This window comes from Daucus carota, chromosome 3 (assembly GCF_001625215.2).
Source record: "Daucus carota subsp. sativus chromosome 3, DH1 v3.0, whole genome shotgun sequence".
NCBI classification, from domain to species: domain Eukaryota; kingdom Viridiplantae; phylum Streptophyta; class Magnoliopsida; order Apiales; family Apiaceae; genus Daucus; species Daucus carota.
In genome coordinates this window covers 4,367,215-4,383,571 of record NC_030383.2, presented here as the reverse complement: position 1 = coordinate 4,383,571, position 16,357 = coordinate 4,367,215, and the positions used below count along the sequence as shown (strand labels likewise).

Below are 16,357 nucleotides of genomic sequence, written 5' to 3'. Positions count from 1 at the left end.
TTTTCTTAACGAGACAAATTGAAAATAAGAAATTGATGCAATTTCAAATCTAACCTCGATCGGGTTTTAATTCGATAACTTTTAGATTAAAAGGTTTATAATATTCCAACAATATAATTAACTTACCAGAGTACTGGTCACATTTTTTCTGGTAATTTCTTTTTAAAAAAACATAAGATTTCGGTATATATAATATTCAAAAGTATTCGAGCATAACCTAGCTAGCTTTACCGTTTACGCAGCTCTATATATACCCTCTGAACTAGACATTATAGTCCATATAGTCCGGAGACGAACGATTACTAGCTTGCTTGTTGCTGCAAAAATGAAGTCCATTTTGGTCGTCCTGGGGCATATTATGCTCATCGTAAGTTTGCATGCAGCAACCAATGAAGCTCAAGAATTCATCAGTAAGTCCTCACGTTAACATAATAAATTTAATATTCACACTTATAAATGTTTACCAATAACTTAAACTCACGTTTCCAACAGAACCGTATCCACGAGGCTACAATGCTAGCGGGCACGGAGAATATGACTATGATGAAGACAGCGGGAGGGGACCTAGCGAGTGGGGGAATCTGAAACCAGAGTGGGCGTTATGCAAGAAGGGTAAAATGCAATCTCCGGTTGATCTGACGAACGTCACGGTTAAATTAGTTTCAGATTCGGATGTAGTGTATGCAGAATACCAGCCTTCTTTTACCACTCTTCTAAATAGAGGGCATGATGTAGCAGTAAGTTATCGAAATTAATTACTTAAGATCTCTAATCAATTTACACATCACCTGCATGCATTGCCCTAATCATACACATTACTCGGTGTTGAAATTTGAAATTGCAGCTTGAATGGAAGGGTGATGCAGGATCAATTGAGATCAATGGCGTGGAATATCGACTCCAACAAGTTCACTGGCATGCACCCTCCGAGCACACCATTCGGGGCAAGAGGTTCCGATTTATTAATATTAACATCGTTCGAATTCATTACATAAATATAAAAATAAATTTAATTATAACAATTTTATCGGGTCTAAATTAATTTTTATAATTTTTTATATGTATAAAAAAACAATGTTCCTCTGCCATGTTTCTGCTGCGTAATATCCGAATTTATTATATTTATGAACAGATATGAGTTGGAGCGACATGCGGTCCATGTTAACAGCGACACCAACGAGATAGCTGTGATCAGTGTGCTTTACAAAATCGGCCGAAATGATCCATTTTTATTCAAGGTACATATATATTTAATCGTATATGTTCGCATTAAGCAGAAGCTCAGGTTTGTAAATTAAATGCATCTTATATATAAACTAAACACAAAGTTGTATGTTTTGGGATCCAGTTGAGGAGATACTTGAAGACTATGGTGGAGACAAATGTAAATGAAACATTCCCGGGGATCATAAATCCCAGTGATACTACGTGCCATGATGACGAGAGTTTTTATAGATACACGGGTTCGCTCACTACTCCGCCTTGTAGTGAAGGCGTCATCTGGACTGTCCAGAGGAAGGTTAGTTTATTCGAACTCTCGACATCCCGTAAAAAGAACAAGAGAGATATCATCTGACCAAAAGAATTTCGGCATATATAAACAGTCAGCTATTGTTTTCAAAAATCAAGTACAAGTTACTTTACTATATATAGCTATCTTTCGTTCTTTTCTATCTTTTTTGATTGTCATCATTGAATCTTATCCTCCAACTAATTGACTTGTGTCTTTACCTTTGAATCGACTGCTCCAGATAAGGACTGTTTCAAGAAGACAAGTTGACCTCCTTCTTAATGTTGTTCATGGTGTAAGTACCCACATGTTCTTCATGTTTTAAAATTTACAGGCCTTTAATCTTTACTTGTATGATTGTAACTTAATGCAGAATGAAAATGCGAGACCATTGCAAGCAGTAAATAAGCGGGAGATGTTCCTATATGTTTCGTGCAAAGGGACGGGCTGGGATCTCATCCTCAATCCGCTGCAGTATATACAGCGCAAGCTATTTTACTCATCCGGTTAATGGATTTTGCTCTGTGTGTTTGTGTTAATGTGTGTGATGTGAGTTAAACATTTTGTGAAGATTGGAGTGTTTGATTAAGAGACTGAGTTTAAGTATTTTTATTAACTTTGTATTATTAGCACTTTGTGTTGTGCTTGTGTGAGCTATGGAATGTGTGAATTTCTTGGAATATGCTTTGGTTACTGCTTAACTTTTTCAGTATAATTGAAAACAGGGATATCATATTATTAAAGGATCTCCAGCAGCTTAGCTATATGGTGTCCCAAGAGCAACTCCAATGCACCCACTCCTTACTTATATTTAGTCTACATGCACAATATTTGAGGATTGAGAACAAAAAACACAACTCCAACGCAACTCCTTATCCCTCACTTATTTTAGGTGAGAGAAAGTTCAACCCCTTATTTGAGGGATGAAAAAGCAAACCCCTATATTCTCCATGTCATCACCAGCTCATATATCCTCTTGTTTTTCTGTCATTTACCATTGTAATTTCTCTCTCTATTTCAATTGCATATGTGAATTTGAAATATAGGGGATCAATATAGGGAATATCATTGGAGCAAAACAACTTTTTGGTCCCCTATATTTTAGGTAATCATTATTATATAATATTTTAGGGGTTGAAAATAGGGAATTGCATTGAGCTTGCTCTAAGCTATTATAATAGGGAATATGACACAAAACACAACTCCAGCAGAGTCCTAGCATTTTCTTAAAAAGTTAGGAGGCCAACTTCATTCCTCATTTTTAAGGATTGTGGAACCATTCCTCATACTATTTTGCACAATAAAATATTCATTTCTCTATCTTTTCACACTCTTTCTCTCCTTTCTCTCTCTCCTTATTACAGGTTGAATATAATGTTATAATAATAATAATAGGGAATATAAATGAGGAATGTTGTTGGAGTTTCTATTCAATAAAATGTAGTGATCCCGTGAAAATTGGATATTTTATTATATATTTAAAGAACATGTTAGGACTTCGCTGGAGATGCTCTTAGTTATCATTTTTTTTAAGCACGACTACTGCTTAATAAAAAATGACAACTTACTTTGTTTGGATAGAGAACAGATGGGACGAGATTTAAGATCCTCAGTAGATAAATGACAGGTAACAAATGAAATCTTTTGTAATACAGAGGTAGATGCATGACCTAACCTTAGATGTCACAGAGCACTAAGATGATGATCAAATTTAACAGTATTTGTGATAGAGTGAGCTATAAGATTGAACACAGAAAGAACCCTGGAATCAACTATGTCCAAATAACATAATCAACAAGACAAAGTTCATATGATAACTAGTCAAGCTCCGATTTCAGCAGATAGTTTGGTAATCATGGATCCAAACTATTATTTATTAGTGTTTCCAACCTCTTTTCAATTTACAAATAAATGGGAATTCAAATACTCACATGCTCATGCTTGCATTCCTGCTCCCCTCACCCTCTTGCTGCAGGAATCAGCTACAGTACAAGGGAAGGGAAGCGAAGAACGATTGCATGATTCACAAGAACACACAGCTCACATATCACAAGTACATAATAATAAAGAAACAATTTACATCATTCAATAAATAACTTGATTTGGATAAGAAAACAATGCTGGTTGAGGAGGCTAATGCTTGCGCTTATACCTTCTTGGAAAGTTCCGCCCTGTTGATCCAGACTCCTTTATCGTTGCAAGGGAATAGGGTGAGCTTTGTGCATCTCACTTTCTCCAAGTAAATTAATTTAGGAAACAGTTCCAGCAGTTCAGTCCAATTCATTCCCAATCCTGTCAAGTACTTGAGACGTAGAGTCTCTACATTCCAAGGCTCGACCTCCCAGTCGTCATTTGTAAGATTCAGATCGCGGAGTTTCCCACCTCTGATGTACAGTTTCTTTAAGTTCTCCAATTTCTTAGGCTTCAGCCATTCTGGTGCTGATTCCAGAGGATAACATTGAAGGTCGAGCTTTTGCAGTTGCTTAGGAAGGCCTGAGTTTGAACTGTCTGATACCCCCAATGCATTCTTTCTGGAACTTCTCTTGCTTTTAGGCATCACATCAGGGATTAGTTTTCTCCCAATGTCTTTGCTGGTCTCTACGCTAGAAACCCCTGTTGTGGCACCTCCTTCAGCTGTTGTTTGACCAGACTCGCCTTTGATTGCTTTCTTTCCTCCCCAGACTATCTTAAGCTTATTGAGCACTTCAAATTTTTGAAAAGCACTTAGATCTTTTGAACTAGGAAAGGCCTCCACACCAGTGAAGATGCTTAGTTTTCTGAGTTTCTTTAATTTAGCCAAGTCCTCAATAGTACAAATCTTATCCTTCTTTGGATCTTCCACGACTAAAAACCCCTTCAGAACTACTAGATTCTCAAGTTTTGATAACCCTCGAGGCATCTGTGTTAGCAGGTAGCACTCCGACAAGTCCAAGTATGTGAGCATCCTGAGTGAGCCAATATCACGAGGAATAATCTCAAGATTGTGACAAGCCCTTAGATCAAGCATAGTCAGCTTTGTCAGACACGAAACAGAATTAGGAAGCTCAGTAATTCGTGAAATCCCTTGAAGACTAAGATACCTCAAATGTATCATATTCTTCAAAGCTTGCAAGAATTTAGTATCTTCAACTTCAATATGATGTTCTGATGCAGCCTGCCACCTTCCCAAACAAAGTATACTAATGTTTCTCATTTTCAACAGCCATTCGGGCTTTAACTCAAGAATCGCTTCATTAACATTTAACAACATATGAAGTTTCTCAAGATCAGGAGCCTTCTGAGTATCTAATCCGTTGCCAGATAAACACGCCCTGAAACAAGAAGTATAGTCTTCTATTGGGCTCCCATCGTGATCAAACTCAAAAAACTTAGCTCTCTGCGCCATGTATATAACCGCCCAGCGCACAAAAGGCAACATTTTACAATTATCAACTTCCTGGCTATCCTTGCCATCAGCAGAAAATATGAATTGCTGTTTTAAAAGATCATCAAAGACTTTAGCTCCCAGTTGCTCCAAATCTGGTTTCTTTTCTCCTGGTGTCTCGGACTTCTCCAACTTCTCCGGGAATATAAAACCTTCCCCAATCCACCAGTACACCATAAGCCTCTTTTTAATCACCTCATGCTCCGGAATTGCAGAAAAACAAAGCAAACACAACTTCATTCTGTAATCAAGCTTCTCATACCGCGCCTGAAAATCTTTAAACGCAGATCTGTACTCATGATTTATTTTCTCCTTGAACAGGTCCAGTTTCCCCAAAATCTGCTTATTGTCACTGGTATACAGCTTCACATTCTGCGTTAACTCGCTCAAGTACTTCTTCAGCTCCGGTATATCATCCTTGTTCACTTTGAATTTTGGAGGTATAATGAGCTTCAATTTCCTTAGATGCTTTTTGAAGATACGAATCTCTTTCTGAACATCTCTAATTCGTTTTTCTTTACCTACCTCGTCGCTATCTTTATCCTCAACTGCTTCAATCAAGCTAATATCAAGCTCTTTAATTTTATCACCCGAACCTACTAGACTCTGTTCAACGATGTCTCCGTAATCATTCAACTTGTTAGCAGTCTCTCGTATGTACTCTAGTTCGCGTCGAACCAATACTATTAGAGCATCATCTGCGACTGGTCCAGAATCACTGTCATCTGTAGCATTCTGAATTGTTGGAACTGGATCCACAGATTGACCAGCGAAATCATCAGAATTGTCACCGGTTTCCTGATCTGGATCCGGAGTGATTTCTTCATCCTGTTTCTGCGAAACTGATTTATCAGCATCTTCATCAAGTTCTGTTTGCTTATCTCCTTCTAACGGAGCTGTGTTAGGAGCGATGTCGTCAGATTGTTGAGGTAATTGAGAGGTTGAATCTTTCATATCGCCGTCAATCACTTGTTTTTGCTTATCATCTTTTTCTCCGGGAGGTAGAATGCTCTGGTCCGCCTGTTGAGGCGGCGTATCATCTTTTTTTTCAGAAGCTGGAGTGCTCTCCTTCGTATCCTGAGGCGGCTTATCGTCTTTTTCTCCCGGAGCTGGAATGCTCTCTTTCGTCTCTTGAGGCGGCTTATCATCTTTCTTTTCAGGAGCTGGAATGCTCTCCTTCGTCTCTTGAGGCGGCTTATCATCAGCTGGAATGCTCTCTTTCGTCTGTTGAGGCGGCTTATCATCTTTTATTTCAGGATCTGGAATGCTCTCCTTCGTCTCTTGAGGCGGCTTATCATCTTTTTCTCCGGGTGCTGGAATGCTCTCCTTCGTCTCTTGAGGCGGCTTATCATCAGCTGGAATGCTCTCTTTCGTCTCTTGAGGCCGCTTATCATCTTTTTCTCCTGGAGCTGGAATGCTCTCATTTATCTCTTGAGGCGGCTTATCATCTTTCTTTCCAGGAGATGGAATGCTCTCGTCGGACTGCTGAGGCGGCTTATCATCTTTTTCCTGAGTAGCTGGAATGCTTTCTTTCAACTGCTGAGGAGCTTCAACTAGTTTAGCCTGGTCAATTCGATCTTTTCCTTCGTCAGCACCTTCATCAGCCACTTCCTTCTTATCAGCTTTCGGATCTGCAGTATCGACTACATCTTTATCAGACACTTCTTTCTTATCAGTGTCATCTTGTTTTGGATCTGGAATGACTCCACTGGAATGCGGAGGATCCTGAGACATGGACTTGGTGGAATCGTCGTGAACAACTTGCGTTTGCTTGTCTTCATCAACTTTAGATTTAGCTGCATCGTCGGAAGATGCCTTTGGTGGCTGAGAAATTGTTGGATCCGACGATGACATGGTCAAGGGAGAGTTTTTTTCGACAAAAAAATCAAGTTTTATCTAATTTTAAGACTAGCCGTTTAAAATGTAGACCTTAGACTTGCAAACAGACGATTCTGAACTGAGTCGACTCGGATGATTTACATTCTGGGTATTATTGAGTCTATTGACTTTAATTAAAAAAGAGGCTATAAATAAAATATTTCTAACAACCCTTGTTTTGGCAGGGGGCTAGAGATGTTCAAAAAATCTGAAATCTGAAATCCGATCCGATCCGGAAAAAAATCTGAAAAACCCGATCCGAAAAAAACCCGGTCTGGCCCGGCCCGGTCCGAGGGCCTAAAACAGACTTAGTATTTTCAAAAAAATCCGGATAAAATCCGGATTTTTGAAAAATCCCGGCTTTTTATAACTAAACCAGGCCTAGTATTTTTGGGAAAGCCCGGCCCGGCCCTGCCCAATTTTCAAAAAAGCCCGGTCCGATCTGGTTTCAAAAAAATCCGGATTTTTTCGGTCCGGTCTGAATCTGGCCCGAACAGATCTTTTGTGCATCTCTAAGGGGGCAGGGTTACGATGGTTGGACTAAAATAACATTTGAACGGCCAATTCACTTCACGCTGTGTAACTTTTTTAATCAGGAAAAAGTATGTAACAAGATTTTTAATAATCGATAAATGGTACGAAAGTGGAATTTTGGAAACTAATAAAACATATCTGCCAAAGATGTATTTTAGTCAGTGTTACAGAAATCGAGAATCAGACCTAATCGATTGAGCTACCAATTCAAGGATTAATCGGAAATCGGGGATTAATCGGAAAGATTAATCGGAGTTAAAATCAGGTTTATTTTAATATTAAAATATTATTTAATATTTAGTTATTATTATATTAGCTATTTATATTACTATATTCATAAACTCTATAATTATTCATATTTAAAGTAATATAATATTTTAATTTTAATAATTTATCACATATACTTCGATTAAGAAAATATATATATGGATTAATCGGATTTCAAAAATCGCGGTGACCGACCTTGCAGTGGATTAATCGGGGATTAATCGGTTAAATCGGGGATTTTTAGAACACTGATTTTAATTAACAATTAATTTTAAGATCGTATTTCAGAAAAAATAAATTAATTTTAACATCGCAGTTAGTAAATATAATAGAAAATCCGATATGTATTGTCTGCGTCCCTCCTATATATTAACCGTTTTTCTATTACTTCATAAAATATTTTAACATATAACTTATTTTAATTCGGTTTTCGGTTCTTTCAGTTCGATCATCGGACCGAATGCTTCCTTTCCCTTTTTTTTTTTTCTACAACAATAAATTGCGGGACCATGCTCTCTGTATGTCCGGATTTCGGACAGCGGTGTAGTTTAACATTTCTACAATTAATTTGTTTTCTTTTACTTTTATTTTATTTATTTTCTCTTTTCATATACTCTGCTATATCTTTTTCTTTTTGCTTTGTTCTTTTCTCTATAAAATTATACCAATAGTTGGGCAGTCAGCAAAGAATATACAAAACCAATTTATGTACTCATCCTCAAATATTCTTTCGTACAATTCCTTATCCTTTTTTTGTTTCTCGACTTTGCTTTGTTCTGTGCTATATTACTTTGTTCCTTGCTCCCTTCCTTTATGCTACGTTTTTAATTTAAATCAAATTTACTATATTAAGTTTTAAAATAGAGTGATTATATTCATAAGCTTTTTAACACCGAGAGGAAAAGAATGAAAAATATGTTATAACTTTTTTTATTATATTCTAAAAGGAATTTTAATATAAGATGAGGAAAAAAAATTAAATCTTCCTCTTTTTTATTTCCCCACATAAATGTTTCGAGAATTTAGTATTAGTTGTTACTTCTTGCTAGGAAAACGAAATAATCCTTTTTTGATTTGTTTCTTAAATTATCATTTCTAAGGCGTTATCAGAAATCTCTAAAATATAAATCTTTATTTTTATAATATATAAAAATGAGTGAAATTGGGAATATTAGATTAATAATAAAAAAAATATTCATCATTCTACACAAGAACTAGAGAGGCCCTACTATTTACATTTAAAAGCCAATTATATTAGTAAAAAAAGTGTAAAGTTGATCAATCATTCAATCAAGCACCCACCTCCCCTCCACTTATAAATAGGTGGATTCATAAAATAATATATCTCTTATCTTGTTCATTTCTTCTCGAGAGTACTTCATACTTTTCAGGTTCATTTTCTTCTTCCTCCTGCTTGTGTGTTATAATTTTTATATGCTTAGCTATGCTGCTGTATGACATTTACTCCTTATGTGTTTATATTTAATGTTTAATTTTTTGACACATAATTTGATTGTATACTAAAATTGATCATTTGTGATTAATATCCTTATAATTAAGATTTTGAGTACATTTAAAAAAAAAACATAATTCTGAAAAATTAACGCTAACTATTTGGTCCAAACAGGGAAGTAGAAAGTTAAACATGCTAAAATGTTGCACTGTCCATATATTCCCGTACATAGCAACTTATAATCTTAGAAAAAAAGTAATATGGTGTCTAGTATAATATTAAAAATTGTATCATCAAAAACCATATATTTATGTGCATGTTTTTCTATTATTCTTTAAACACATATCATTATTTATTAGATATTTAGCCCGCTAACTTATTCTTTTAATATAACGTCTTACGTGACAGTCAAAAGATTCTTGTTGTTGGTAAATTATTACAAATAATAATAAATAAATATAATTTAGTAGTTGTCAAATAATAAATTTTAAATAATGACTAAATATTATATATAAAAAATATTTAATTTGTATATTATATGTTAAATCATAGTTTAGATAAATAAAAGTAGTTGGATGGAAAAAAGAAGTTTCTATTAAATTTATTAGCTTTTATCAGTTTTTTTATCAGTTTCATTTGCACATAATTTAAGTTGATTAAAAAGCATACTTTCACTTATTATTTTATTTTTTTCTGAATAAAAATGTATAGCTTATATTTTTATTCATAAAAAAATCAAAAATAATGAGTGAAGGTATGTTTTTTAATCATTTTAAATTACGTGCAAAAAGTCAAAATGACAACTAAAAAGGACGGAGGGAGTATATTATTATTTTCTCAAAAAAATAAATTATAGTTACATTTATTTATTTTAACCCACCTCCCTTTATTATAATTTTTATAATATACATATTCAAAAATTGTTATACAATAAACATGAATTTCTAGCGTACATGTACATTTTCTACTTATTTGTTCAATTAAAAAGTTGGTACTACATAAATTCTGTTAAAATCAATTTGTAATATTGCTTCTTCTATACTCCCTCCGTCCTCTTTTTGTATTTTCTTAAAAAAATATTATCCCAACATACTTATCTATTTTCTCTTTTCAAAATAATTTTTTTAAATGTTTTTCCAAAAATATCTTTTACACATAAATCAATTTAATGAGTAGATAAAAAAATCAAATACTCAATTAAATTTTTCTTAACATACATATTCTTTTCAAAGAAATATGTAAAAGAGGATGGAAGGAGTAATATTATGTATTTTAACATAATAATGGATATGATAATATATTTGAAAAAAATTACTCCCCCAGTCCCGTGGGATTGTTAACGTACACTGTTTGCACGCATTTTTGAGGGCTCTTATAAAATATAGCAATATAATATTTTTTAAATTTATTTTTTTTCTGAATAAAAGTTTAGACATCAAACTTTTATTCAAAATTTTTTTTATAAAAAAAAACATCATGGAACTATATTTTATTGAGGCCTTAAAAAGCGTGCAACAATCCAATGGGACGGAGGGAGTAACTAACAGTCTAACACAATATTTAACAAATAAAATTCCAAAATTATACAAAGTGAAATATAATTTAATAAATAATGTATTACAAGTTAATATTTGTAATTTTTATAAAACTGATATATTGATTTTGATAGTATATTAACACAAACATAAATCATCTTTATATTATCTAAATCTTTTTAAAACAAATATTTATTTATTTATTCATTTATATTTATATTACTGGTAATACAATTCATAAAAAAGTACACAAAAATGTGTTTTCCCAATAAAATAAAAGCCACGATAATTGTATTCTTAATATTGTAGATAATCCAGCTAGAATGTCCAATACAATGGAGCTGGGACTGAATGAGAAATTTATCGAGCTATATGAAAAGCTAAAGGATGAGGCACCAAAAACAATTGTTATTTATGGCGAGTCCGGAGTTGGGAAAACATGGATGGCTAAGAAGTTAAGTGATCATGCAGTTGAGGATGGTAGCTTTGATTTAAGCATTTGGATATTTATGTGTAGAGATCATGACATGAAAGCTCTTCGCGACACTGTAGCTCGCCAGATGTCTATACAACTGGAGTACAGTGATGAGTGGGAGATGACGGATGAGATTAATGAAGATGAGAAGAAGGAAGCTGCTAATGACAAGAAAGATAGCAAAAAGGACGAGGAGATGAAGAAGAAGGAAGAGGAGGATAGAAAGAAGAAGGGAGAGGAGGAGAAAATGAAGAAGGAAAAGACGATTAAAGATTTGATGGATCGTGCAATATCTGAGAAGAAGAGGATTCTTTTTGTTTTGGATGATGAGGGAAGTAAAGTGAAGCAAGGAGATATCATGGCGGATTTGGAGAATTTGCTTCATCTTGAAAAACGAGGAATTCCATTCAAGGTTTTGGTTACTAGAGTCACAAGCGGTGAAGCTCCTGATGAATTTAGGTTTGAGCTGAAAGCTTTAGCCGATCAGCAGTTATCTTCTTTTCTGGTGGAAAGAATTGGTGATGGTGTTCCGGGCTTGGCTACTTGGGCTAAAGATTTTCATACAAAATGCAAGAGTTTGAGTATAGCTGATATCATTGTGCTAGCAAAAGCCTTGTGTCATTTTGGGAAGGATGGTTCCTGGCTTAAGCAACTAGACGAAAAAGTTTCATCTTTTAATGACAAGTACAATGTAATGCAGTTACTTTTTAAGGAATATGACCCGTTGCCAAGCATTATTTTACTGGACTTCTTATACAAAGGCGACCTGCACTATTTTCTTAAGAGCAGAAGTGTGCATTACAATGAATTGATAACCTACTGGATATTGGAAGGCTATCTTGGCAACATAAGTTCTATTCAGAAAGCTTTTGAGAAGGGTCATAGTATTGTGATGGAGCTTATTGAATGCCACATGCTGAAGGAACTAGAGGGTGGTTATGTGATCATTAATCGGAATAGGGTCTCAGGTATAAGTGACTGGAGAGACATGGGATTTCATGAAACAGTTACTATAGGATTGGCCACTGTTTTTGATGATAATTGGACAGGATTTGGGAGAATCACGCATAAAGATGGTGTTATCAGAACACTTTTTAAGGACAACAAAGGCAAGAATCTTTCAACCTTGCTCCTGGATGGAAATTATTTTGGAGTGGAAGACTTGAATAAGTTCTTGAAATATAAGGGAGCTCAAGTTCTTGCTGTTTTTCACCCAACAATGACAGAATTGCCAGAATCAGTCTCTGCTCTGACCAAACTTGATATACTTGTGCTTAGAGGCTGTGACTACTTGGAAAAATTCGACCACACTCTACAGTCTAACTTGACTGTGCTTGAGATATCTGGTGCTACCTCCTTGACAAAACTACCAGAAGATCTCTTCAAGGCTATGCGTCAGCTTCGTAGCCTCAATCTTTCTCAGCTCAAGATTGAATCATTACCTTCGTCTCTTTTTGAGCTTAAAGAGATAAAGTGGTTGATTCTTAGAGAGTGTTCTTGCTTAAAAAGTGTCTCAGGTTCCCTCAGAAACCTAGAACATCTTTTACATCTTGATCTTTCTTATGCCTCTTCTTTTGAATCTTTTCTTGACACAAATTTTCACTTCAATAAGAAACTTCAAATACTTGATGTTTCTAAAACCAAGATCAAAACCTTACCATTGCTTAAAGAACTTAAAAAGCTCACACATCTCCTTTTAAGTGACTGTGCTGATTTAGATAGACTGCGGAGCATTGCTCCACTCACTAGTCTCCAGACTCTTGATATTTCAGGGGCTACAAAGTTCAAAGAGTTTCATGATTTATCATTAGAAATGGTTGGTGAACTTAAGATCATTAATCTATCCGATACTTCTCTTGAACTCCTACCTTCTCATATCAGCCATCCACGACAACTCTTTCTTAAACGCTGTCTTAAGCTCAAGCAATTAGAATGCATGGATTCTCTCGAAAAGCTAGAGATACTTGATCTTTCTGGTTCTACTCAATTGTCCGCAATTGAAGATGACTTCTTTGATACCACAACAAGCCTTCAAGAACTCAACCTCTCAGAAACCAAAGTTAAAAAATTACCATCACTCTCCAAACTTCAAAATCTCCGCCAGCTTTTACTATCACATTGCGAGTCATTGCAAGAGTTGCCAGACCTGAATGGCCTTGTAAATCTGGAGGAGCTGGATGCTTCTAATTGTACAGCATTGAAAGTGATACCAGATCAATCATTTGAGAAAATGTCTCGTCTTCAGAAACTTGACCTTTCTAACACAAAGATCGAGTCCCTGCCCACATTGCCAAATCCGGGTAGCCTCCAAAAGCTCTTACTTCAAAATTGTATGGACTTGAAAAAGTTTCCAAGTGATATAATGCTACCTAAACTTGAAGAGCTTAATCTTTCTGGTGTGGACCTGTCAGGAGATGATAGAGCTGCATTCTTAAAGGATATGTCAGACCTTAAAACTCTCAATCTATCTGAAACCAATGTCCAAAGTTTGCCATCCATGTCAAACCTCAAAAACCTCAATGCTCTTAGTCTCAGGGGTTGCAAGCATCTTGAAGTGGTTCCAGATTTGGCAGCACTTACGAATCTAGAGGCCCTGGATCTCTCCGGAACAGCAGTTAATGGAATAGAGTCACTAAGGAGTTTCAAAAACCTCCGCCAGTTTCACTCAAGCACTAAAGATTTTCTTGATGTGACACTGAATACTTTACTGAGTGATACCACTACTTCTCAACTTCCCGATGAGATCTTGGATTTACCACACCTTGAGCTTCTTGAATTGCCTACGGGGAAACAAGATCAAGAAGTTGACACCACAGAATCAGAGAAAACAAGTCCTGAATTGCCTACGGGGAAACAAAATCAAGAAGTTGACACCACGGAATCAGAGAAAACAAGTCTTGAATTGCCTACGGGGAAACAAAATCAAGAAGTTGACACCACGGGATCAGAGAAAACAAGTCTTGAATTGCCCATGGGGAAACAAAATCAAGAAGCTGACACCGCAGAACCAGAGAAAACAAGTCTTGAATTGCCTATGGGAAAACAGAATCAAGAAGTTGACACCGCAGAATCAAAGAAAACAAGTCTTGAATTGCCTATGGGGAAGCAAAATCAAGAAGCTGACACCACAGAATCAGAGAAAACAAGTCTTGAATTGCCTACGGGGAAACAAAATCACGAAGATGACACCACAGAACCAGAGAAAACAAGTCTTGAATTGCCTACAGGGAAACAAAATCAAGAAGTTGACACCACAGAACCAGAGAAAACAAGTCTTGAATTGCCTAAGGGGAAACAAAATCAAGAAGTTGACACCACAGAACCAGAAAAAACAAGTCTTGAATTGCCTACGGGGAAACAAAATCAAGAAGTTGACACCACAGAATCAGAAAAAACAAGTCTTGAATTGCCTACGGGGAAACAAAATCAAGAAGTTGACACCACAGAATCAGAGAAAACAAGAGGGGACGTAAATAAGCAACAATGGATGATGTCTAGCTGGCCAGTAGACTTAGAAGTTCACAACGACAAACATGGCTTATATGTAAGTTGTGCTCGACTTGATGAGCTCTTGGAAGATCCCTCTTTGTGGGATACAGGTTTCAAGCAATTCCATTTTCTTGTTAGTCCTCTCAACCAACTCAATGAGAAGAAAGATTATAAAAAACTATACAAAATGGAGCTTATCTTCAGAAGTATCTGCATCCAGGCTTGGCAATTTGTTCATCCTATGGAACAAGTACGCTCTTTGGAAATTCGTGGATTCCAACATAACCCTGCAAGCCTTGAAGTTATCCTCCATCATGCAGAAGTTGTATACATAATTGATAATCCATTTATTACATCCTTTTTGGATTTTGGTGCAGAGCATATAAAGAACTTGAAAGTCTGTTGGATCGAAAGATGTGATAACATAAAGAGTATTTTTGATGCTGAGAAGATGAATTCCACTGCTGAACCAGAACAAAACACAAACATGTTGGAGGATAATCTAGAGATCATTTCGGTTTCCAATGCTCCTAACCTGAAGGGTATCGTACTAGGTAACCTCCATGGAATTCTGAAAAATCTCAAGTGTCTGCACCTTGACTGTTGCCCAAACATTCCAACTCTCTTTGGTGCATCACAAAAGCTGGAGAGCCTCGAGGTACTTGAAATCAAATTCTGTGATGGACTGAAGACTCTGTTCGAAGATGAGTCTGTGCATTTGCCAAAGTTAAAAAACTTGCATTTACGAGCTCTCCCAAATTTGGAAAAGGTGGGCTGTGTTGCACCAAAGCTAGAGTCATTACAAGTTGTTGATTGCCCCAAGCTTGTAACAGTTCTCTCAACGTCCACAAATCTCAAAGTCCTCCACGTCAAATGCTGCGAGAAGATGACAAGTGTCTTTAATGACAAGCAATCAAACAGTACTCTGCCTCAACTACAGGAATTACATTTGTGGGGACTGCCAGTGATGAGTAGCATTGGAGCTAATGTGCCGTTTCTTAAAAAGAGTATCGTCAGGGAATGTCCAGTACTAGAGGATGATTTACGCAGTACAGACACCAAGTAGTGGAGCTCTTACTCTGATGTAGAATCCAGAGAACTTCCATGTTCTTCTTCGACATTCCTCATTTAATTTCAGGTTTGCGTTTATCTATCAGAAATCCTTATAAGTTATATCGACGTAGGTCTAGTTGTTTGTGCTACTTTTCTTTTCTTTCTCCATGTGAAACGGCTAAACTGTATCCGTTTTCAGGTGGCATCATTGAACTCTGAAGCCCTGCGTCGATATTTTCAGGACCGGTGAATAACATGTGCAAATAGTCCCATAACACAGTACCTCAAAATTAATTATTTAGTTCTGCACAGGGTCTCCCAAATTATCGAGTCAGGCCCGGACGTCTTCAAAATCTATCAGCAATTTTTTAAATATTTCTTTGATCTACAGTTTTTCAAAGGTGTGCTGAGTGCAGAGTTGCAGTTTTGTCCATAACAGCTGCTTCTCATAACATTCTGCTGCTCTCATTGTTGTAATAATTTTAATTTATGTTTTTTTTTCTAAATGGTTTTAATTTATGTACAAAAACTCTGGATTGTCATACATGTATGTATAAAATTAGTATTGGTTTGATATTTCATTCAACTATCCTTGCAGCTTTGCTTATAACTTATAAGTTGTTGTTGATATCTCATCACTGTATTTTTTTTACTTTTAGTTTATTATTTTTTATCGATAGTCCACTTTACACGCCCACTTCTCCAATGTCAAAAGTGATGGGTCGGGGCGCAGCACAAA

The 16,357-nt window shown here is 35.9% G+C and overlaps 3 protein-coding genes across 3 annotated transcripts; 2 read left to right on the top strand and 1 right to left on the bottom strand.

The window, feature by feature from the left end:
• Positions 1–283: 283 nt before the first annotated feature.
• On the top strand, positions 284–2,192 carry LOC108213544 (alpha carbonic anhydrase 7). The gene is made up of 7 exons (XM_017385349.2): positions 284–410; positions 493–737; positions 845–951; positions 1,133–1,238; positions 1,349–1,519; positions 1,752–1,805; positions 1,884–2,192. Exons 1-7 carry the CDS (start codon positions 326–328, stop codon positions 2,019–2,021), a joined length of 906 nt encoding a protein of 301 aa, XP_017240838.1. The 5' UTR covers positions 284–325; the 3' UTR covers positions 2,022–2,192.
• A 1,150-nt stretch (positions 2,193–3,342) lies between these two features.
• Positions 3,343–6,916, bottom strand: LOC108214630 (uncharacterized). The gene has a single exon (XM_017386749.2). The coding sequence runs from the start codon at positions 6,786–6,788 to the stop codon at positions 3,657–3,659; it is 3,132 nt and encodes a 1,043-aa protein (XP_017242238.2). The 5' UTR covers positions 6,789–6,916; the 3' UTR covers positions 3,343–3,656.
• Positions 6,917–8,974: 2,058 nt separating this feature from the next.
• LOC108211142 (putative disease resistance protein At4g19050) lies at positions 8,975–16,199 on the top strand. Its single transcript, XM_017382664.2, has 3 exons — positions 8,975–9,004; positions 10,911–15,703; positions 15,818–16,199. The coding sequence occupies exon 2, from the start codon at positions 10,925–10,927 to the stop codon at positions 15,629–15,631; it is 4,707 nt and encodes a 1,568-aa protein (XP_017238153.2). The 5' UTR covers positions 8,975–9,004; positions 10,911–10,924; the 3' UTR covers positions 15,632–15,703; positions 15,818–16,199.
• The last annotated feature ends 158 nt before the right edge of the window (positions 16,200–16,357 follow it).